We start from the raw sequence: 23,344 nt of genomic DNA on the forward strand, positions 1-23,344 counted from the left end.
TCTCTCGCGACGAGAACAGATAGAGAAGAACATGAGGGCCTACGAGCGGCGTGCGCGCGTGCCCTAGAGCGCTATTACGGAGGACAAGGCAGCGTGTACTACGTCGGCATTGCTGAACCAAACCATAGGGGTTGGTACACGGCTGCAGTAGTTAACCAACAACGACTGGTTGATGAGTTCGCCTTCAGAGCTCCTGGCCCAACACAAGGGGAGGAAGTGGCCATTGCCTGGCTGCTTCAATCCCTTCTTCCAAACATATCCTTACGGAGTGGCGAGGGGCGTGCCGTAAATGTGTGGTCGGGTGGATGACACCTTGCGGGAGGGAATGAACAAATCAGATCCTCCGACAAAACATAGTCTGGACTGTTGGGCACCAAGGTCTAGGGGGAAAAGAAGCCGCGAATGCGGCTACCCGAGCACTTAACTCCTGTGTACCTCCCACAGACTCTATGGACCAGGATGAGGGCCAACTCCTCACCTGAGTTAGAGAATTCACAGATTGCTAAAAGATAGTCATCGCCGTTACCCTATGCCCGCTAAGGGACTCGGGACGGTGAACAAACGTGTGCTCCTGAGTCTTTTCACTAAAACAATGTTATCCGCGGCTATTATGAAAGATTTTAACAGTAGGTCACCGGCAGCGACCAGCGCTGTGGCGCGGTAGCAGATACCTACCCCATGGAATGGGCCTGGCAGCGAAATTCAGTCTTAACCTAGAACGTCAGCCCTACATGAGTGGACTGGGAGGCGGCCCTGGTTGGCTGCTCATACCTTTAAGCCCAGAGGGCCTTGGTCCAGAGAGCCAGGATGGCGGCTTCGACCAATGGAGTCCCGGTGTAAGGACACCACCTAGTACGTGGGTTCCGACAAGGGGGTCTCCACTTATCTTTATTATGCAATAAAAGCTTTTCACCACCACCATCACCATCATTTCCACGCAAATATTACGGTTACATAAGCTGCAGTTCGTGGGAAACGTGACAAGCAGTCAGGGATCGCTGAATGCTATCGAGTTCTACTCTTAAAGGCGAAGCTTAAGCGTCCTCCAATTTAATTTTTTTTTTTTTTTTTTTTGCGGTTATGAGAAAGGATCTTCGACCGATGGGCGTAATGAAAGCTTTCTTTTTCTCTGGGGGGACGTGTATCTAACGGCGTCAGATTTGTGAGAGTTAAAAAATCTACAATTGAGAACGCGCCTTAATTGCAAAAGGCGCATCGCTGCTCAGGTTTCATCTACTAAGCATTCAGCCTTTGCGTGCTGGTTAGCGCAATCTGAGTTCTTACACCTCGAAATATCTAAACGGACTTGAGAATGGTGTCACTCGAAAGGAAATACACTGGCATCACTACAGATCGTGCGCTGATTTCTTGACGATAGACTTTGAGTCTCATAGCTAAACAGCAGAAATAGCAGCACGCCAACTGAGAAACGCATTCTCCCGCGCTAAACACCTTCGAATACGCATAACATGTTATTGAATATTCCAGTACGATACAATCGTATCTAAGTCTATCGGTGAATCAGCGTGTGCTCTCACGAATTCGGGAGCCTCTCGCTTATTTTCATGTATTTTTTGCCAGCCCCTGGTTATTTGTTTCGACGATTAAATTGCAAACATTTAGCATTGTGCTGCGACTGTCAACGGCGACAGCTTTGTCCAAAGGCCAAAAAAAAGACCTAGAAATAAAACGCGGCAATGAATTCCTGTTTTCGCACACAGGAATGTACAGGTTAATTATCCTCATCCCTATATTCAGCTCCAACGCACAAATTATTGGATCCATTCTTTTGGTGACTCCCTTCGGGCGCCAACTCCGTGCTGTTGTGAATCCTACAGGTCAGGTCTGTGGAACGAAAACATCTTCCGGACTGCACTTCGTAGCACGCTTCGCAGCAACTTCAGTGACAGGCTGAAGATCACTGACATCAACGGGTTTGCCATAATCAACACCATCATCGCGGACACAAGGCCACTGGGCCGTGCACAGCCGTTCGGCGAAGTACGTACGCAGCTAACATTTCTAATACCGGCCACAACCAGTTTCTCGATTTGCTTGAGAAACATCACACCTTCGCCAACTCCGCTATTTTCATTCGAATAGGAACGTGCGAAATGTTTTCATGAGAAAAACTCTATCGACATTCACGTATTCCTTTTTCGACCTAATAGAGATAGTTCTACTCAGGTTAATGAAACAAATTCAAACCGATTGCCTCGACTCGCATTTAAAGCTGCAGGTCCCAATCGGAAATTTATATATTCTTGAAGATTTGCCTTTACGCGTGCTAAACTTAGCACAAAAGGTGTTTCATATTTTCTAAGATGTACTTAAAAAAATAAATTGTGGGGTTTTACGTGCCGAAACCACTTTCTGATTATGAGGCACGCCGTAGTGGAGGACTCGGGAAATTTCGACCACCTGGGGTTCTTTAACGTGCACCTAAATCTAAGCACACGGGTGTTTTCGCATTTCGCCCCCATCGAAATGCGGCCGCCGTGGCCGGGATTTGATCCCGCGACCTTGTGCTCAGCAGCCCAACACCGTAGCCACTGAGCAACCACAGCGGGTTAAGATGTACTTATTGGAGCACCTAAAATGCAGCAATATGATAAACCAGCTGGCACTTCGTCTACAATGGGGCTACGAGAGAAGCCGTAGCGTAAAGCTGCAAATAAGTTTGACCACCTCGAGCTTCATATTGTGCAAAAGCATCCCGGAATGTATTTCCCAACATCCTTTCTCGAGACGAGAAAAAAGACAGTGTTTATTTTGTTTTCCAAAGTATATACAGACTGCTAGATTGCCCCTCTGTAGTATAATGTACACTACTCCAGCGTTACACTGGAGTACAAAATACATGTGATTGTACTTTGTATTTCAGTGTATTTCGTATTTCAAGATTCACTAGTCTTGCTTTGTACCTAATATTTTTTTCCAGTGTCCGTCTAGTATAGTGAGACAGAGTCACTCTTGAACTTCTGGAAATTAATGCGACTAGCATCCTTAGGATACTTCACGCACCAAAAAAATCGTTTTCCCGACAACTTGAGTCACTGGGTATTCGGTGGTCGAATGAGGCTGCATCGCGCGGCTTTGCTTGGGAACCGGTTTCTGAACCAGTCATCGGAGCAACTTGGGTGGCCGGCTGTGACCCTGGCTACGTACTGCTCTTGAACGTCTTTCCTTACAACTTATGTCGCTGGGTTTGTGCCGCTCTTAAAAAGTACTTTTTTTCATTTTCTTGGAAGCAAAGTATAATCGAACCAGCTTCATATATACTACATATATATATATATATATATATATATATATATATATATATATATATATGCATATATATAGTCATATCATAAGAAGCCAAGAAACACTTTCACCAAGGACAACATAGGGGAAATTACTTGTGCTTAATAAATGAAATGACGAAACAATAAATTAATGGAAATTAAAGTGGATGGAAAAACAACTTGCCGCAGGTAGGAACCGACCCCGCAACCTTCGTATATCGCGTGCGATGCTCTACAAATTGAGCTACCACGGCGCCCTTTCCCCATCCACTTTCTAGGGTATTTATGTGTCCTAGTAGATTTATGTGTCCAGGTAGCATGTGTGGGTTTATTGACCAGTTGCCTTCACCCAAAAAGATCACGTTCTCGTGACGCCTGCGGCAGAAGGGATGTTCCCCATTCGCCGCCAAGGTCTGTGAGTGGTGGCGCTGCCTAACACTCCCAGGGTTCTACTAGGACACATAAATACCCAAGAAAGTGGGTGGGGAAACGGCGCCGCGGTAGCTCAATTGGTAGAGAATCGCACGCGAAATGGGAATATTGTGGGTTCGGTTGCCACCTGCGGCAAGTTGTTCTTCCATCCACTTTAATTTCCAATAATTTATCGTTTCTTCATTTCATTTATTAAGCACAAGTAATTTCGCCTATGTTGTCCTTGGTGTCAGTGTTTCTTGGCTTCTTATGATATGACTAATAAAAATCGGGCCCCTCGGTTAACCCCATTTCTTCTCGTTTATATAAATCTATATATATAGGGGGCTTCTTAAAAGTTCAGCACGCAGCATCCGACGTAGCGTATGCAGGAAAGAGATTACGAACCTTTTGAAAGAACGATGTGTTAACTTAATGTTTGCGGCATGTGGACCAGCCATGACCAGAACACTGTACTCTGACGAAGGCTGGACCACCAGTCGAAAACGTAAACATGTCTTCCGAAACGTTCGTCGTCTCTTTCCTGCACATTATATATATATATATATATATATATATATATATATATATATATATATATATTATACACAATCACACAATCTTCTTAAATGTATTTACCCACTCGCATCGCGCGCGTAGTTGGTGGAATTCGTACGGTGTACGGAGGTAAGCGCAACAGAGGAACCTAGCTGATTATAGGCCTCCCGCGCGACGTCATTCGGTGGTGGTAACACGGTTCATTGCGGCATTGCTTCCGTGCTAATCGCATTAACGTCGACATTCATCATGAGATGAATTCTGCTAGTATTTTCTTTTGTAATTTTTCTTTCACGTCTCTGAAGTGCGCATCCATAACAATAACGACCTTTTTTTTTTCCTTGTTTCGACTTTCTGGTGCAATACATGCATACGCGGCATTGAGACTGTTGCTCTCGCTGAATCTCTCCTTTAACTTCTCATGATTCATGTCGTTATTTGTCCGCAGGCCTTCCGGTCAGTAAAAGATCCCATACTGGAACCGAACTGGGCCTACATTCACACGGCAGCCATTTGGCCAGGTGGAGAGTCGTTGGTTCCAGAATCAATGGTGGCCAATATACTCAGGTACGATTGCATGCTAGGGCTGTTCGAATTGTATTTCCTTATTTCAGTGGAACGCGAGAATTTGGAGAATATTGCTTTCAAATACAAATAGCATACCTAATGAGAATTTAATTTCGAAGAAAAGACAAGAAATGAATGAACCAGACACGTGCATGACACTTTCGGCTCTGAATTTATTTACTGAACGAGCAGCAGGATCTCGCAGTGGACCCTACTCCTTTCTGAAGAGCTTTCCTGTAATTCAGAATGTGTCGTCTACGTCGCTACATTTACATTTGCGGCAGCCTCCGAAATGTGTGCACAGGTACCCCTACTCTCGGAGCGCGTGTGCGTAAAACTCACCCTAGTTCACAAATTAAAGCATCGATGCATTGCGCAGCGCAGTGGCTAGCGCAATGAGCTGCCGAGTGATGAATTGCTGCAGGTGCATACTTTCAATCACAGTAGTGGCATTGAAAAGACGACAGTTTCATTTTCTTTGTGTGTGTGTTTTAGCGGTAGTCAAGCTGGGGGGGGGGGGGGGGGGTACGTGAATGACGTGGTGGCTTACCGACGAAGAGTGCACTAAGACAATGACCGTAGTCGTTGATTTAGTAGAGAAATGAGGCACGTAAAGGCAGAGCCAGCCATCCTGCAAACGCAGAGCTGCCGATGCTGTAGAAGAAAACCCTATAAAAGAAGCAATTAAACCGCTGATTTAGTCTTCTTCAATTCGAAATTCGGAAGGTCGCCAAAGTCGTAGTTAGGCGAGCATAGCTTACGATCACACACCATGTCGTATCACTAATTTTCATTGCACACAGGCTCCAATATTCGTAATTAACCTGTGTCGTTAGCCATATTCAAACAGTCGATTCATTTGATTCCTCACCCGCCGTGGTTGCTCAGTGGCTATGGTGTTGGGCTGCTGAGCACGAAGTCGTGGGATCAAATCCCAGCCACTGCGGCCGCATTTTGATGGGGGGCGAAATGTGAAAACACCCGCGAGCTTAGATTTAGGTGCACGTTAAAGAACCCCAGGTGGTCGAAATTTCCGGAGTCTCCCACTACAGCGTGCCTCATAATCAGAAAGTGGTTTTGGCACGTAAAAGCCCATGATTTAATTTTTTAATTTGATTCCTCATGTTCTCGACTGGTATGTTCGGAACAGAGCTATCAGGTTTCTATTCAAAAACGGCGGCCAATTGGGCTAGCTGGCTTTCCACTATGTTTCAAGGGGCAACTGGTCGTTTCTGCGTGATGTCATCCCGTTGTTACTGGTTCCAGGCGTGCGCCCGTGCAACGTATTCTTATTCAAAGCGTTAAATATGGCTTTCGCTCAACCGTAGTTATCACGGGTGTAGTTTTCGTATCCGATTAACACTGTCCTTAAGACCTACAGATCACCGATAAAGCGGACAAATAATTAAAGAATACACTTATTCATTATTGCCCATAGCCTGCATGAGCAAAGGTAATGCTATAAAATGTGGTAGTGGAAGGCAGAATAATTCGCTTTTGCGAGCTCGACGCTAATTTCGCGAAAATGCATTTAAAGCCTGTTTCATCCTGCTTGGCCTTCGTAAATGGGGCGTATCTTGCAGCGGCTTCGCAATTACTATGGCTGCTCATTGCCACGAATGATCAGAAAAATAATTATTACAGAAAACAGATTTCTTCACATCAACATACGCCCAATGCATCAAGGCTTTTAGAACGGGTAGCGAAAGCTTTGTGCAAAGGTGCTTTTGCATTCCATGTCCGCCGAAGCAGTAGATGTCGACGGGGCTCGGTTCCCTGCGTTTTTGTTTTAGCATTACATAAGATGAAAAAGCTAGACTTGTCGCTTTGATTGAGCGTGACGTACTGTAGCACGAAAGATGGGACACAATGTGTCATATTCGCTTTTGGTCATGTGTCTCGCATTACACGAAATCGTGCTATTTTTCTCGCTTATTTGACAGCGAGGGTCTCGCATTCGTCACCTTCGATAGCTCGGGGCAACATAAGAGGGTATATTGGCTACCAGTACGATTCCAAATACTCGCACTGCGTCACGCTTGCAGCTGAAAGGATGTCGCATATGTGTTGCCACAGTCATGAGTGGTTCTGCTCAACACGCCAAGGGCACAAGATAATCAAGAGACCCTATGCGAGGACAGCTCCCTCTGTAGCTCAAGATTATAGCATCTCAAGCATAGTTCGGAATATGGGACTTCGCGCCCCACATGCGGTAGGTTTTTTTCTCCAACTGTTTCATTTTATTTATAATCTCGGCATCTCATGTAATAGTTATTACAGCGTTAGCAACTATATTCACAGTTCAGGCGCATTTCCGACCTCGTCGTCGCCGTTGTCGTCACTGGGATATTCCACAGAAAGTTTAAGTGCAATAACACCGTACCCGCGCGCGTTATTCTGTGGGTGCGAGTCAGGGCGCGCGAATGTGAACCGAACATAGTGGCTTCATCTCGCGCGCATGAGGGAGGAAGGCAAGTACGACGCAGATGGTTTTCCACCACGCGCAAGGTACCGGGGGAGGAGGGGGGGAGGGGGAGTACTTCAACTGCTTCTGCATATGGTGCGGCTGTGCACGGCTGTGCGGGCCCTATTTTTATGCGGCCTGTGATCAGTACAGAGTTTATGTGCGCCGAGGACTGATAACTGTGTGTGCGCTGTGTTCTCTCCGCTTAGTCCGTGTTGAAACAAGAGGCAGCACGAAGGTCAATTCCCTCGCTGCAGCTGCCACTCTTCATCAGGCCAGCGTTCTGACAGTGAGTGTGCACGCTCATCGGGTGTGATGTGTATGTTTGCCTGAGCGGGCATGACACCCTGCATGTTAATTTAGTTAGTAAGCGAATGTTTAGGTGTTCATAGGGCCGATAAATCTACTATCTTTACTTCGTATATCTCTCTACAAATTTGCCATCGCAAAACATGCTTTGCCTTTCGGGAGAACCTGTGATTTCTTTTGCCTTTGTTTCCTTTGTTTCGTTATGCATTTTCTCAGTATTAGAACACCAGCACGGATAATATGAAAATCGATTCCGAACATCACATCCGATAAATCTCTCCAATTATTGCGCATTGCTTTGCCTTCCGGTAGACTTCCTTTCTAGTGGTGCTCAGTGCGGAAAGTACCCCTCTACCTCACTCTCTACAACCATACACAGCTATTTCTCATCCTGCGCTGTCCTCATACAGGACACTCGCAGCCTTCGTTGTTAATATTAAGGGAACATTAAGCACGCTGATCATGGAGGCAATGTAATAAAAGGGTAGGTATACGTGCCCCCCTCCTACCCCTCCGCGCCTTGTTTCTACTTAATAATTCAATGGCAAGTACACTGTTCTTATACCTAATTTACCTCTGTATGTTGGCTTATTACGTTTGTTTAATACTGTCGCGTCATGGCGGAGGAGAGTTTAACATCGGCGTCTCACGGGCACTATGTTGCGCAGCTGCAGAGGGCACGCACATTGCGTTTCTGTGGGCGCAGTTCGAGCAGAATACCTAGGTTGTCACCTAGTATGTTGTGTCAGGTGTGTATTCACAATTATTATAGAATGCGCGCAGATCTAAGAGGCAGTGCACTTGGGACCGATCCTTATACTTTTGTCAGTGATATTTAAAAATGCAGTTGCAAACGCACTGCTCTCCGAAAACCAAGAGAACACGTACAAACGCACCAGAGTACTCGAGTTACACTTCGGACGTGGTGGCCCCCAACCCAGGGGTCGGCGGCCTGGTTCCAGCTTTGAGTCCGTCGCTGCCGCTTAAGGGCCCCAGATCCTGCGCGGCCCACCTTATTGCAATCTAAGGTTATCTCCTAATGCCTCCTTTTCCTGGTAGCATTTTTATTTTGGCGTGCCACATGTTTCCCAGTGAGCACAACCAATGAGTTACTATGGGCATTCGTCTAGGAGGTGAAGTGCCTAACTCTATAGGTAGAACGACAGAAAGGTGAGCTAGTTGGTAAGGATTCATTACGCAAAAAAGGTGAGGCGTGCAGACAGGACACAAGATAAGAGAAGTGGACGGCGTTCGTATTGTCCACTTCTCTTGTGTCCTGTCTGCACGCCTCACCTTTCTTGCATAGTGAATCTGTAGGTAGCTTGTATCCTCCAAGGCGCGGATACGCGACGGTGGTGCGGGCACGAGCGTTGTCCTCGCGCTGACTATAAGCACGCCAGCATTCCTTCTGAGGTATTGCGTCTGTGAGCTGATCCGGGCGGAATGGAGGGTAAATGTCAAGGTTACGCTATCTAACATTCAAGTGGCATCGACTAGCCCGAACGATTTCACGTCTGCTTCATCTCATGCGTCATTGAGGTGTGTGACGCCTCCGATGCCAGTGGCGGCGATCCTCATCGCGCCAGCGTTGCCATACGCTCGCGTGATAAGCACGCTGGTGTGATGAGGAATGCCGTCCGGGGAGTTCGATCGCAAAGCAAAGCCTTGGTGTCGCGGTCAGTGCCCCACTCTTCGCACAAAACTGCCACGTTTTGTTTAGCCCCGGCGCTCTTGGCATCACTCAGCATCCTGTTGGCCCCATGTGCAGGGATGCCGACTTGGTGGGGATAAGCACGAGCAATAGCACCGACGAGAGCAACATCATCCTGAGCCGAGCGTCGGGCAACGTCGTTCCCTACATGGCCGCTTCTCCGCCTAACCCCATCATGCCAGCCGGTCCAGGCACCCGAGGAATGGTGATGAAAAAAAAAACAGCTTTTTTTTTACTACTTTATTAAGCGCTCGAATGCTACATTGACATCTGGATTGATTGATTATTTCCTTTTTATGGATGCATGCAATATTTTGTTCGATTTATTGGCTATCAAAGAAATGTATTTATATTCATTTGTTTACTCACATAGTACTCAAGCAGCACAGGGAACATGACAGGTGCCGTAGGGGAAGGCTGTACGATCGTATTGAACATATTGAGTTTTTAACCTGTGTCGTAAACGGAAGCAAGAACTTCTTAATGTCTTTTTTTTTGCCTGCCAGACTGCGGCCCGATACGTCGTGCTTGTGCAGCAGTATAAATTATGGATACTTATCGTATAGTGGCTTAGCCGTAGTGCCATTCTTCTGTGCTTCGTCGTTCTTTAATACAGCGCCCTGGTAGACACTGCTGTAATTGCTTAGCTACTTTCCAAACATGCGGCGATCAGGGCTTTCGAATTCTTCACCAACCGATCTTTCTTGAGAAAAAAGAATGCATGCAGAAACTCCACTGGAATTTTCTAAGTATGCGTAAGCTTATTCCCAGATTTCAGTTGGCCCACCCCCAAATTTCAAGTTGACTTACCCCCAAATTTCTAGCTGGCCCACCCCCAATTTTTTAATTTGAATGACTCCCAAATTTCAAGTTGACCGACCCCCAAACTTCAGTTGGCCCACCCCTACTACAGGGTTTTCTTTTTTTAACTGCACCAATACTTTTTTAAAGATTGCCCATGGCAGATAGCACAATTCTGACGCCCGATCTAAATTGCGTGGTGAAGCGGCTCTTCTCCATTTACAAGAAATCAAAATGTTCAATCCAATAATGAACCTAGTTACGCTAAATTACCTTTTAATTATTTACTTTATGCCACATATTTCAATCTATGAATTATATATACGGAGTTCGCACGGCGTATCCACCTGGAACGGATTCTCTGTACATCACTAATTCCAAGATACTAATTTTCAATGTGTCCGTCGAAACGGATTGGCATTCCAGTTACCTTAAGAAGCCGTCGTTTTATGCATTAAGGCACTAAAATAACTGGAACACCAATGCATATCGACAGACACTTTGAAAATTAACTCTCTTTAGAAAAAACAAATATTACCGGAGGAAATATTTGCAACAGGATCAAGCAGCTAAAGGGCCAAGACGGCTTAGCGCATTGTAAAGAAATGCCAAGATTACCGCCCAGAAAGAACCATAGAAAATGACCACCAAGAGAAGCTACTGGTTTCAAAGAGGAATGAAGAATTAACTGGTCAGCAGTCGAGATAAGCAAGATCGTTCAGAGTATTGGTGGAAAAGAAGACGAAACATACTGATATAGCTGGGGTCGTTACAGGCATAATTTCCTATACAATTTACCCGGTTTTCAAAATGATGTTTTATGATTTTGATAAAATTAGGCACTGGGAGGCACACGAAGACCTGTGCAAATAAGTTATGTGGCCAGGGGAACACAAAGTGAGATGACAATTATTGCTGTCCGCAGCCTAATTAACTAAAATTGAACAATTGACTTTTTGTTGACTGCAGTAGGTGGGTATGTGTTGAAAACTTAGAGGCAGTCGTGTTCTTACACATGTTATCAGTTGGAAGAATTCTTCTAGCGTGTCTGTGCTCCGAGATATCCTATTCCAATTTCCAATTGTCTTTCGCATGATTACTACAATGACCAATGATTAGAATGATTACTACATGAACTACAATTGAAATTTGCAGTCCGATATCTCGGAGCACAGACACGCTAGAAGAATTCTTCCAACCGATGGGGTTTACAAACACGACTGGCTCTTAACTTTTCAACACATACCCACCTACTGCAGTCAACAAAGAGTTAATTATTCAATTTTAGTTAATTTGGCTGCTGACAGCTATCGATATGATCTCACTTTGTGTCCCCCTGGCCACAGAACGTATTTGCACAAGTGTGTTCGCGTGCCTCCCATTGCCTAATTTTAAGAAGCCATAAAGCTTAATTTTCAACCCCTTTTATACAGTGTGTCTGTAAAGTCATGGTGCACTTATTACCGGGCACATCAGATCAACGAAACAGGATAGAAATGTGAAATATTCCTGAAATAAAAGGAAAACTTTCCACGTTTCATACCTTTTCAGTACAGTGGGATGTTGCTTCCATTTGTTTCCCTACACACATCTAAACGATATTCAAGTTCTTCCTACACCCCGTTCAGGACGTCTGGTGTAACAGAGTTAATCACGTCTGTGATTCGCTGTTTTACACGTATAATTTCCATCATACGTTCACTCTACACACGTTGCTTCACATAACCCTACATGTTCGTGGTGCAGCGTCATCACCTGTGCAGCGGAATTCTTGTGCTGTGTCATCAACTTTGCGCGCACACCCTTGTACATAATACTGCGGAAGCTTGAAGGGCTTTCCTTTTATTTTGCGAAAATTTCACATTTCTATCTTATTTTCTTGTTTTCCTGTGATCTGTCAAACGTTCACCATGGCTTTACGGACACACTGTATTTACATGTTTTACTGAAGAAAGACAAAATCAAGGGAAGATTGAAAAAGCGTTAGACTGCGATAGATGTAGTAACATCTGATTAGCTTCAGCGCGGTGTATGACTATTTGTCATCGCACTTTTTCAAAGATGATGCCAATAGAATTTATTATCATAATTAGCCCCATCAACGGAGACTTCAGTAGTGTCTGACAAAGTTATACGAGTTTCGGCAGCACTGCAAATGGATGAAATGTTCTGAACTTCTTTGCACGACCATCGCCCTTGCTGGAGTCGAAGTCGATGACCTCGCGTCCTGTTACCTTCTCTCTTTAAGTTGGACATTCTGAAGGACTTCCCGCACTGGAAGCAGGTGCTTCAGCGCCAGAAGCTCTGCTTCTCCGTCACCTCGGCCATCAACTACGCGAGCAACAGCGTAGATAACATCGATTTTGTCCACCCTATCCGCCAGGTGGAGGACGTGCAACGATTCAGCCGGCTAAGGGTGAGCCTCGCCGCAGTGTTCATAAAACACACACGAATACAGTCAAACCTGAATATAACGAACCTCCATTTAATTAAGTTCGCGATGTAAGTAACTTTCTGCATTTCCGTGTCATACTTTCATTGAAAACAGTGCATTAATTTTTTTCCCCGATTTAACGAAGTAACTTCGCGACACAGTTTTGATTTACCGAATTTTTCGGCCACTTGAACCATGTACTTGGAGCCTGTATGGTAAGGAAACCTATAGTAAAGGACTATGTCGGCCGAGGCGAAAGTTTCAAGCGTCCCTCTGCATGAAAAGCTAGAGCGGCACAACCGCTGTCAAAGCGTGCGCGCCGTGACGCCGTAGACAGCAAACATGCGCCGCTGCGCCGTTTGTCTCGTAGATATAAAACTCGGAGAAACACCAGAGTTCACGAGTCCTTCTGCGCAAAAAAAAAAAGAGCTCGAGGGTGTGAACGCACTGTAATGTAATCAAGCACGTGCTGAGGAAGGGGGTGGGGGGGCAGGAGGAGCAGGAACGCACGATTATCTGCCTTCTCCTCGCGAGCGTCCATGCGCGGTCCACGCGCCGAATCAGTCTTGGAGGTAGTCTTCCCGCAGCAAGCTGAAATATATGGCGCCTTAGCGCGCCTTTTATTTTCCCGCGCGTCCTAGCGTTGGCGGTTGCGTAATCTCGTTGCCGAGACAAGGTACGAAGGCCTCGGTCGCATTGTGATGCGAGTTCGGGGTCATTGAGTGAGATCAGCTAATGTTTGCCTGAGCGCACGTGGTACCGATAAAACTACGAACCTTACTTCGTGTAGTCTCTTTGCTATCACCATGAAAGCTTCAAATTTCTGGCGAAACTGACTTTCTTTCTTTTAGCTCAGGACCGACATCCGTATCTTTTCACATTTTTGCTTTATTTTTGGGCGCCGGCTGCGGCACTAAGCGCGGTCACCTATGGCGTCCAAGATTTATAGCGCCGCGCGGCGCAACACACGCATATCTCGGACGCCGTGAGCCACGTACGATCGTTACGTACGATCTGCACCGCTCGCGTTAGCGCTTATAACCGCGATATTATGGCCCGACTTTATTGCATTTATTTATAAGTGCCTACTAACAAGATATCATCCATCCGGAGTGCTGTGGAAAACTGTAAAGTTGTTCTAACGCTGAAACTTTAGAACCTCGAATTAACGAAATTCGCGAGTTAACGAAGTTTTTAGCTGCCAGTATAACATCGTTATATAGAGGTTCGACTGTACGTGCTGCTTGCTCAAATTCACCCCGAACACTAAACAATAAATTCTAACGATTTTTTAAGCTGGAACAAGGTTCTGTAGAAGCAGAAATGCCTAAGCCCTAAAAGAAAAAGAAGATTTGTGCCACGAACAACCAAGCTATAATTATAATCCAATAACATTTATTCAACCTATACTAATTGAAAAGATTATATAGTACATTTAAACAGCCATGTAAGGAGCAATTCCAGCATCATTATTGAATTTTGCTGACTAGTGGTACCTCTTCATACAACTCTGCCTGCACTCTAATGGTGTAGGCGGATGGTCGTTTTCGAGCTCTCTAGAGGGCTCTGAAAAGTGTCCACGTGTTCGGGTGGTAGAAGTCGAGCGCTCAGACTACGTTCGGATTGTTCTTTCGGAGCGTCAGCCACCCGCTCCAAACGCTCTGACCTCGAAGTGAGAGCGTTGGCGCGCTCTGGCCGAGAGGAGTGTCACGTGACACTAACCGCCATGGTTTGCCGCGGTTGCCGACAGGTGACAGCGCCAGCGCTCATTTTCGCCGACGGGAGTTTTGGAGTGTCGTGAGGGTTTGTTGGATTGTGTTCGTGGCGTTGTAGTGTGTCAGCGCGGTCAATTTACACCCACCAAGGCATAACTGCACCATGTCCAAACGAAGGCGGCTACTAAGGGCGGAAGAATCATCAGTGATACTTTTAGAGCAGCTCGCAACCGACGTGCTTGAAGCTAGCACATGCGTCGACGCCATTTGTCAACGACGCCCACGAATTTCACACGGCGGCTTCCCGCGTTTCCTGAGCAGTGGCGCCACCGTCGCGCTGCTCCGAGATCGCTTGTGCATTCGGTTGGTGTACACTGCGTCTCCGGCTCAGATTGAGCCCTGCGCGCGGATCTGCCTACTATGAGCCAGAGGACCAGAGCGGCCAACCGAATACACCATAATAATGAGAATAAGTGAGCCCAGTCTTGGTGCCTACATATAGATGTATTTTCCTTTATAGAAAAACATACGAATAATATTCTCTAGGTCCGGGCATGGTACAAACAATGAAACCAAAGCATGTATATAAAGAAATGCCACTCTAATAACCTTTGGTGCAAGCGGAAATAAAGTTAAATCACTAGCAGTTCTAGAAAAAAATGAATGCATTTAATGTTTTCTACGCATGAAGTTTGGAGTCGTAGCATGGGCAGGCTAATATTGAGGATGTCCAGAAGTTGGCAATTAGAAATGAGAATATCTAGTTAGGTTGCTATTTATGAACACCCCGAAAAACTCTAGCCAACATGGATTTCTGCGTTTTGGAAGCACTTCTGGAACGCTATTTATCCCAAGCTGGGGTGGGAAGTTGTTCAGAAAAAACGAAAAAAAACAAGAACAAAAAAAAAACAACAAGCGCAGCAGCTTATTGCAGCAGTTATTAGACAGCTTTAGCTGAGCGCGTTTAGCCTGATAGCGGGCTTAGCGGAATAGCAGGATCGAAATGAGCGTGCGCATAACGCTAGATGACAGACATTGAACGTTACAGTCTCTGCGTGGTTTAACGTAGTTTAGGTACACCGACCACGCCATTCGAACTCAATTTGGCAATGATTTTGTAGAATTCCCTTCGTTCGATGCCAAAACTGTGTAAACAGTTTTCGGTTAGTATCAGGCCTCTTCAACGAAAGACTACTGTGAATAACCAGGTGGAGTTTTCGAGATCGTTTCTCCTTTCGTGCGCGTCGGGGCCTTTCGAGGGAAACATCCGGTGTGATAGTGCTATTTATCGACGAAGTTTGGAGATAGGCACGTTGACACATTGCCTCTGAGATTGTCAAACCTCGGGGGCCATTGTCGACAGCTTGTGCTGCTTGTACTGATGTCGCCGCGGATCGGCAGACGTGGAAAGTACACTGTGCCACGGGCTCCCGGCTTTCATTGCGCTGCTTCTCCCTCTTTTCGGGCACACACGCAAAGCTTAACGATTAGATATAATCGCTTAGTGCACTTTGCATGATAAATCCAAAGTGTAATATAACAGCGTCCTGCGCGTAAACTGCGCTATCACGCTATACCAAAACTCGCTGTCGGCAAATTTCGTTTTCGGAACGTAACGCTATTTGCCTTAACCCCGCATTTGCGGTAACGCTAAGCTAAAACTGTCTTTTGACGAAGAAGACAACGTTTACTGAAGGCTTAAGCGCAAATATTATCAATGTGCATGTTTCAAGAAATGTTAGTCATAATACTCAGTCTCATGTGTAACTTATAACTCCCTGTACACGTTATGGCCCTATTGTTTTAAGTATTAGTAAGTGTTTCTTTCTTGTAGAACAGTTTCTTTTGGTATTTAGTAGCACACCCCAATAATTAACCGTTTAGAATCGAATTTAGATTGTGTAAATCAATGTGGTCGCTGTGATAGAAGATAGTGCCAAACTTAGCAGATTTATCTGTAGTCTCACGCGAAGTTGTAAATGTTAGGATCAACTTAATTTAAAATATTAACGCAGAAGAAACATAAAAGTTCAACTAAACTTTCTTGGTATCACCCTGATGCCACTGGTAGGCGACTAGTTGTTTCGCTTTTACCTCAACAAATTGTTCGTGGTTACCTAAGCAATCAGATAATCATGATACGGAGATAGATAGAAGGGCACTGTTTTATGCTTCTTTAGGTATGAAACCATATGAATTACGTTCGAACGGCTCAGTATAGTAGAATATGATCATGTTTATCTCGCCGTTATGTTTGATATCTGAAACAGCCGTGGTAGCATCGTGGCACTGGCGCTTGGCTGCTGAGCGAGGACAATATAAATGGCAACACTGCATCACTTCGTATACGCTAGCCTCTGCGTCAGTCGGTCAGTTGGTCGCTTCGATTAGGCTATCAGTACTTCATTCGGCTAGTCGGTCAATGACATAGCTCGACCGGTATGTTAGTGTGTTAAAAGTATATTCCAGATTATTGCGCAAACATTCGAAATAATTTGCACTGACCTACCTAACCGAGGGGCTGCCTATCAGCTGAGATCCCAAAATCCACACAATTGTCTGCACTATGTCTGCAAACTAACTGAATGCTCGTTTTTTCTTGTCTGCTTGGCAACCTTATTTGCAGTTCACGACCAAGACCAGCAGGAACAGGTACCCGGTAGAGGAAAAAGGAGGGACCTCCTATTACTTCGACAACACAACGCACACGCACTTTTGGCGTTTCGTTCGCAATGGCAATTTGTTGACCTTCTTTGCGTACGACACGGGATCGACGCTGTCATACAAGGTACTTCAGCTTTGAAATAAGATACCACATGGTGCAGAGTGTCAAAAAACGTTACCATTATAGATGCCTTACGGTAGCCCAACATCCGCTCGGCCATCTAGACGGGCGTGGCCGCGTGGTAGTTGTGCTCCTTTGGGCCTCCCCATTCCGAATGCAGGCGACTTGCGCAATAAGCACAGAAAAGCGCCAATTTCGCTTTCTATGTGAATCATGGTTGTTCGCTACGGGCTCAACACTTTCGGCGTAAAGCTCGCCTATTGATAATTTTCAAAGACCTAAAATTTACATTTTGGCCTGATGACCGACAATGAATATTTCGAGCCGGTGTATGTTCGTTTACCAACAAAGCGATGACCGATTACGTGTCAGTTCATTTAAAGCGTACAGGCTTCTTTGGTCCTTTCGATTATTTTTGAGCTTGTCAGAGGCAGGATTTCATCTGCTCAGTGTTCGTACTGTCGAGCAACCGACTACTGTGTGAAGCCAGGCGAGGGCTTTGCCGCGTTTTTAGATGCCGTGGTTGGCGGTGGCACTGTCTCGCTGTTCTGCCTAGTGTGTGCCAGTGCGCAGTATCGCTTTTCTTGAGAGCAGTTACCCCCAAATACAGAGCTGCTCTGTACATACATACATACATACATACATACATACATACATACATACATACATACATACATACATACATACATACATACATACATACATACATACATACCTGCATTATACCACACATGTACTTATGGATGCATATATGTATGTATGTACGCGCTGTCGAGGAGGCGCTCTCTTGCATGCATGGTTAGCTCGCTGTCTGGTTAGCTCACAGGATGGAGGGTGGATTGATTTAAGTTGATTGGTTGGATTATCACCGCCGGCCGTCACCTGTATATTGTGGCGCGCAGGCATTGTGTAATATTCGCGTAGAAGGGGAAACACAAGTTCTCGTATTGCATGGACAATGCCTTTAGGTAGCGCAGTTCTTGATTACTGCCCATCTGCAATACGAATAAAGAGGTCCCTCACAGATTCAGGGATATTTTTCACGGATTAGCTACTAAACCTGTATGCATGCGTGATCAGCACTAAATAGCGTAAGTTATGAACTATACACTGCACTTCCATTTATATTTGCGAAAGCATTTTGTGTCACATGAGGCTGAAAATCCGGTGTTTTGAAGCGATGTTCCCAAAAAGGGCCGACGGCGCAAAAAGTAAAAACTCGTCAGAAATGCTAGAATCGAGGTAACATTTGTCCGGGTAGTTCCTGCATACAAAAGAATTTAATGGCTTTGGAAAGAAAGTCTGGTAAATTTTAAACTGGGTGGAAATCGAACCCAGGCCTCCAAGTTACGAGACGTGCACGCTTCCCCGACGCCAAGGCGGCTCCACGAGTCCGGTTGACTAAACGTTGGGCCTAGTGCGTGCGTCGTTGTGCACGCACTAGGCCAAACGTTTAGTCCAGCCGCGATGAGGTGACGTCACCAGCGTCTTGCATGACCTCAGTACTAATAGAGAAGAACGGTATAACAAGGTAATTAGTAGTAATTATGGGTAACTAATGGAAATTAAAGAGAAGTGATTTAAAGTGAATTAAGGTTAGAACAAGTTAGATTCAGGTGATCTAAGGTAAAGTGAAAGAAGGTGAATAAAGTGGATAAAGGGGGATTAAAGTGCATTAAGGCAGGTTTGAATGCGAAAGCATTCAAATCTACCTTTCTTTCGCATTTGAATGCGATAGCATTCAAATCACCTAAGGATACTGAAGTGACCGTCAATTTTTCTTTTTGCATGCGTGTCGCTGCACTCCTGATTACTAATGAACATATCGCGCCTGCTGAAGCGAATTTTAGTTTTTTACGAGAAAGCTAGTCAGGGCTGATGCGTACGCAAATTGTTAGTGGGCAGTGCATGCGTTCATGAGGAAAAACTGGGAACACCTCGTTTCCCCTGTAACAATTTTGTGGCTATGTTGTGGGGGAAGCTCACGATCCTAAAATAGAGAAGAAAGGGAACCGAGGGGCTTGATTTTATTAATCATGACCGCATAAAGCCAAAGGACAATGAAGCCAAGGAAAGAATCGAGGAAAGTAACTATGGTTTAAATTCCAGTGTAGCAAATCACGAAGAAAATGGAAACGAAAGTGGAAGAAACGGTAACTTGTCGCCGCTGGGAGCCAAACCCACAACCACCGTATTAAGCATCTTTTGCACTACCAATTGTGCTACGCCTACGGCTATGAATTCGTCCGCTAACTTGGGTGTTTACGTTTTCTAGATATATCCCTAGGAGTGCTAGCCACTACCACTCAGAGCAAAGGTAGGCTGATGTGGAACATTCTTTTAATGCCTGATATCGTCACCTAACACGCGATCTTAAGAGAGCCGGCACATGGCACAAGCCGAATAAACCCTCGCACGCTACCTAATGAGATCGATGCCATTAGATTAGGGGAATGTCAACATATTTTTATACGTTTTAGGAGCATGCCTTTGCATGCACCCACATTTCCTGTTTCGTTTTTAATTCTGTGCGCTAGGAAATGCTAGAAACTTTTCCAGCTAGTGTTTCCAAAAGTTCTTGAGAAACCGCTTTTTATTTTTTTTCTTACGCCTTCAAGTGTCACAAAAATTTTCCATCTCTACTGCAAGTTAGTATAACTTTAGCACTACATGTGGGCAGACCGTCGTGCTATGTTAGAGCATTCTTGCTCCTTATGCATGTCCGTGGATTACCCCTTTCCTGCATGTTCTGACGAGTCGAGTGTTTCAAATGCAGTGGAAGGATCAGAAATACTTTATTTGCACTGAAAACAATATTGTGCACAGATTGCGATAGAAAAACCTCGATCACGGGACAAGGCACAGTATTCGAGCTTTCAGAGCTATCACTTGGTGCGAAAATTCCGTGAAAGCGGGTATCACTTCATCGGAATACGCGCACGCGTTCACTTTAGGCACTGCCTTTCAGCCATTAGGTTACAATACCAACATTTTAAATAAGCCAGTAATAACGCGCCGTTTGTACTTTCGGGGAAAAGTATTGTGTGACCGAAGAATAAAATAATTCAACCAGAATGCGGAAAACCGCTTTTGTGCATTTAGTAGAACGTCGTCAACAATTGCGAAGGGGTGGCCAGAAGACGGTAGAAGGTGAAGGTCTCTCGAGTTCAAACATGGCAGCTTCATCGACTAAACTGTTGATTAATCAACCATAGTCTCAATCGCGGCCCATGAATGAGTATCTCCCTCTTCTAATTGTACTGCTAAGCAGGGTGCCATAATGCAGGATGTACTTTGTTAGCGGAAGCAGCAATGAGCATGCGCATGACCCGTAGCTACCCATTATTCTGAGCGAAATCATGAATCTCAGTGAATCTGAGTTCGCTTAAATATATCCGATAGAATTGATTTCAGGTTAGTTCGCAAACGTGTGAGCCTGATTTAGAGCCAGTCGAAAGACGTCAAAATTTGAGTAACTCCAAGTCGCAGAAAGACACAGGGAGACGAATTAAGTATGAGTCTGGGTCCAATGAGTCCGAGTATGTGGGAGTATGAATCTCAGTTAAAGTATGTCCACCTAGGTTTGGTGGTCAATCGGAGTGAAGAGTGGATAGTTGAATCAGTTTCACGTTTGAGTAGAAGTCCATAAGTAGGAATTATTTGCGATTCATACGGTTTTTGAATCGACGAGAACAAGTGCGAGCCTGGGTGCACGCGAAATCGAGTCAGTATGATCGTTCCCATGAACGAGCAGGGTAGAGCCCAATATTCCGGGAGTCTGAGTATCGGAGTCTGAGTTAGCGATCTGAGATTGCGCGGGAATTAATGTCAGCGTGAGCATGGGATTCAGTTAGGCCGCGTGAACTTGCCTGAGTGATCTAAGCGAGTGTGAATGCGTTTAGCGAAGTCGGACATTAGGGAATTTAGATCATAGGGAAACCAGGTTGATACTGACTTCGGGGAGTTTGAGAGTCAGCCAACTGTGTATGACTCTGGTTAGTGTGAGCCTGCTTGATCCATTACCATATGATGTGCTTTCTGAATAAGTCAGTCAATTTTCTCTACTTCGAGATTTGTTCACTATGGATTACATTTACCGGCGCAGGTGCGAGACTGAGTTTGAACGAGCATGAATCGGTAAACACGTGAATTTGAAGGAGCTTGCCAACCCTTAATTTAAGAGTTTGCTAGGTCTGCCGACTAAGGGGCCTGCTGTTATCTGGCTTAGTATCCCCGGTCATTGAGTTCTTCATTCTGGTGCTCTTAATTTCGTGTGGTGCCAGACCTGGTCTAACGCTGCAGAATTTTGAGTCCTACTGAGTCATACTGTCCATGATTCTGTTGAATGTGAGCCTGATTGAGCATTTTCGCTAAACGTGTACTTTGCGAATGAGTGCAACTTCACTTTACGTTGACGATCAATTGTAATCAGCTGAGAAATTCTTCTGCAAGGCTTGTCAGCCCCGTTCCTATTGTACAAGATTCTGTCTATTAGCATATCTTTCGGCTCACGTCAATGGCTTCGCCATGTGTTATCGTAAACAAAATAAGTAATAGCCACATTCACTTCTTGCCATGTCTACCCTGCTAAACAACTGCCGGTATTTGCACCAGCCATCCTGTAGTGAAACTAGTGGACCACATTTGTGAATTGGCATAACGATGCATACTTAATTACAGGTGACGGAGATGCTCAAGGCTTACGGAGATGACAAATGCGTTGTCTTTGACGATTTGGGAGAAGACGCCGTGGCGGGGAGCTTCACCGTCGGTGGCAAGAGTGTTCACTTCGGGAAGTTCGAGTTGATTTCGGCCGTGCAGACTGCAATGGTCCAGAAATACGGAGCGCCGTCTCCCGGATAGAGAAGATGACATTAACTATGTTGAGCCTGTACGTCACTCAGCACGCGGTAACGAAAGTGACGTCTGGGTCAACAAGAGATGACTATTTCCGCGCAGTCTGCCCGAGCAGTGACAGTTTTACAATGGTACAAGATGCCCTCTGTTTATCGATGTGGTCGGCAACTGCGGTTGGCAATGTCGTTGCTGCTTTGCTTTGAATTATTTCTCCAATTGCAGTCATCCAGTCGACGTGGATATTTGTGTTTACTTAGTTTTTTCTTCCACTATGAACGCACTGATTTTTAACGTTGTGATGTGATTACTTTGGCTATGGTGTGTACATTGCTTTTCAGGGTCGCCCACATTATGCCGCTTTGACAGTGTGCATAGTTTCTTGCTTTTTCTCGTGACGCTATGAAACATTCGACTTCTGTGAAACGCGATACATTGACGACTCATCGCGAAGTGTCGTTAACGATTGGAACCAACACCAAAGTATGGCTGAGCATGCTCGATGGGTGTGTAGACAGTGATCCACACAACTACGCGCCATACGGTCACATTACGTGAATAGTGGCACTTGTATTGTTATGAGTTTACGAATATAATCACCCTTGACGTCATCGCTTTAGTGTTGACGAGCTGGACAGACTCATTTCATCTCGCAAGTGGCAACCTGTAGCTGCGCCATAACGAGCGATTTCCTTTTCTTTCTTGTATTTTGATTTTTCGTTATCTTTCTTTCACAATACCTTCAATTATGTGTATTTATCTTGTTGGAAGACATGGGTATAGAAGGATAATTTTATTAATTCAAGTATCGATTTAGGACACGTCCTGTCTTCCCGCGAACCACCATAATTGTCTTTTGGTACTACTGATAAGAACGCACTTAGCGTCGGTGTGACGACATGCAAAATTTTGCACACGTACATAACTTGGAACCTTGTTTGAGAAACGATCACCGAAGTGGTGATCGTTTCAAGTGCCGTGCAGGAGAGCTGCGGTGGTTGCACGCAGACACTTTCTGATCAAATGTGCGGAGCAGATCACCTTTGCTGACTTATTTATAATATTTGAATAATAATATTTCGCTTTCTGCTAGCCCAAAGAACTTTTTCTGGATGAGTTTATTTTGCCATTATTGATACTGCCAGTTTTACAACGTCTGCGTGCGCTCTTCTAAACTTTAATTATGGCAATTAATTAAAATTTTTTGATGAAAATTACCACCTTGCCTTTTCTTTCTTGTAATTATCAGGGAATCTGTTCTCATGTGAAGCTGTTATCGGTTGAATTGACACCCAGTAGTACATGCTAGAAGAGATTTGTGTTGTTTTTTGTACACAATCCTTTTTTTCCCAAGCGAACTCATCGCCAGTTTTAAATAGCACTTTATTGAGAATTAGAAAATTTTGTCTAATCGATTCACTATTGGGGGGGGGGGTTTCTTTTTACAA

At 45.0% G+C, this 23,344-nt stretch overlaps 1 protein-coding gene across 1 annotated transcript; it reads left to right on the forward strand.

Moving 5' to 3' along the window:
* The first annotated feature begins 4,459 nt into the window (after positions 1-4,459).
* Positions 4,460-22,675, forward strand: LOC129387428 (uncharacterized). Its single transcript, XM_055076351.2, has 5 exons — positions 4,460-4,823; positions 9,365-9,512; positions 12,357-12,524; positions 16,884-17,045; positions 21,723-22,675. Exons 1-5 carry the CDS (start codon positions 4,678-4,680, stop codon positions 21,903-21,905), a joined length of 807 nt encoding a protein of 268 aa, XP_054932326.1. The 5' UTR covers positions 4,460-4,677; the 3' UTR covers positions 21,906-22,675.
* The last annotated feature ends 669 nt before the right edge of the window (positions 22,676-23,344 follow it).

This window comes from Dermacentor andersoni, chromosome 2 (genome assembly GCF_023375885.2).
Source record: "Dermacentor andersoni chromosome 2, qqDerAnde1_hic_scaffold, whole genome shotgun sequence".
In the NCBI taxonomy this organism is placed as follows: Eukaryota; Metazoa; Arthropoda; class Arachnida; order Ixodida; family Ixodidae; genus Dermacentor; species Dermacentor andersoni.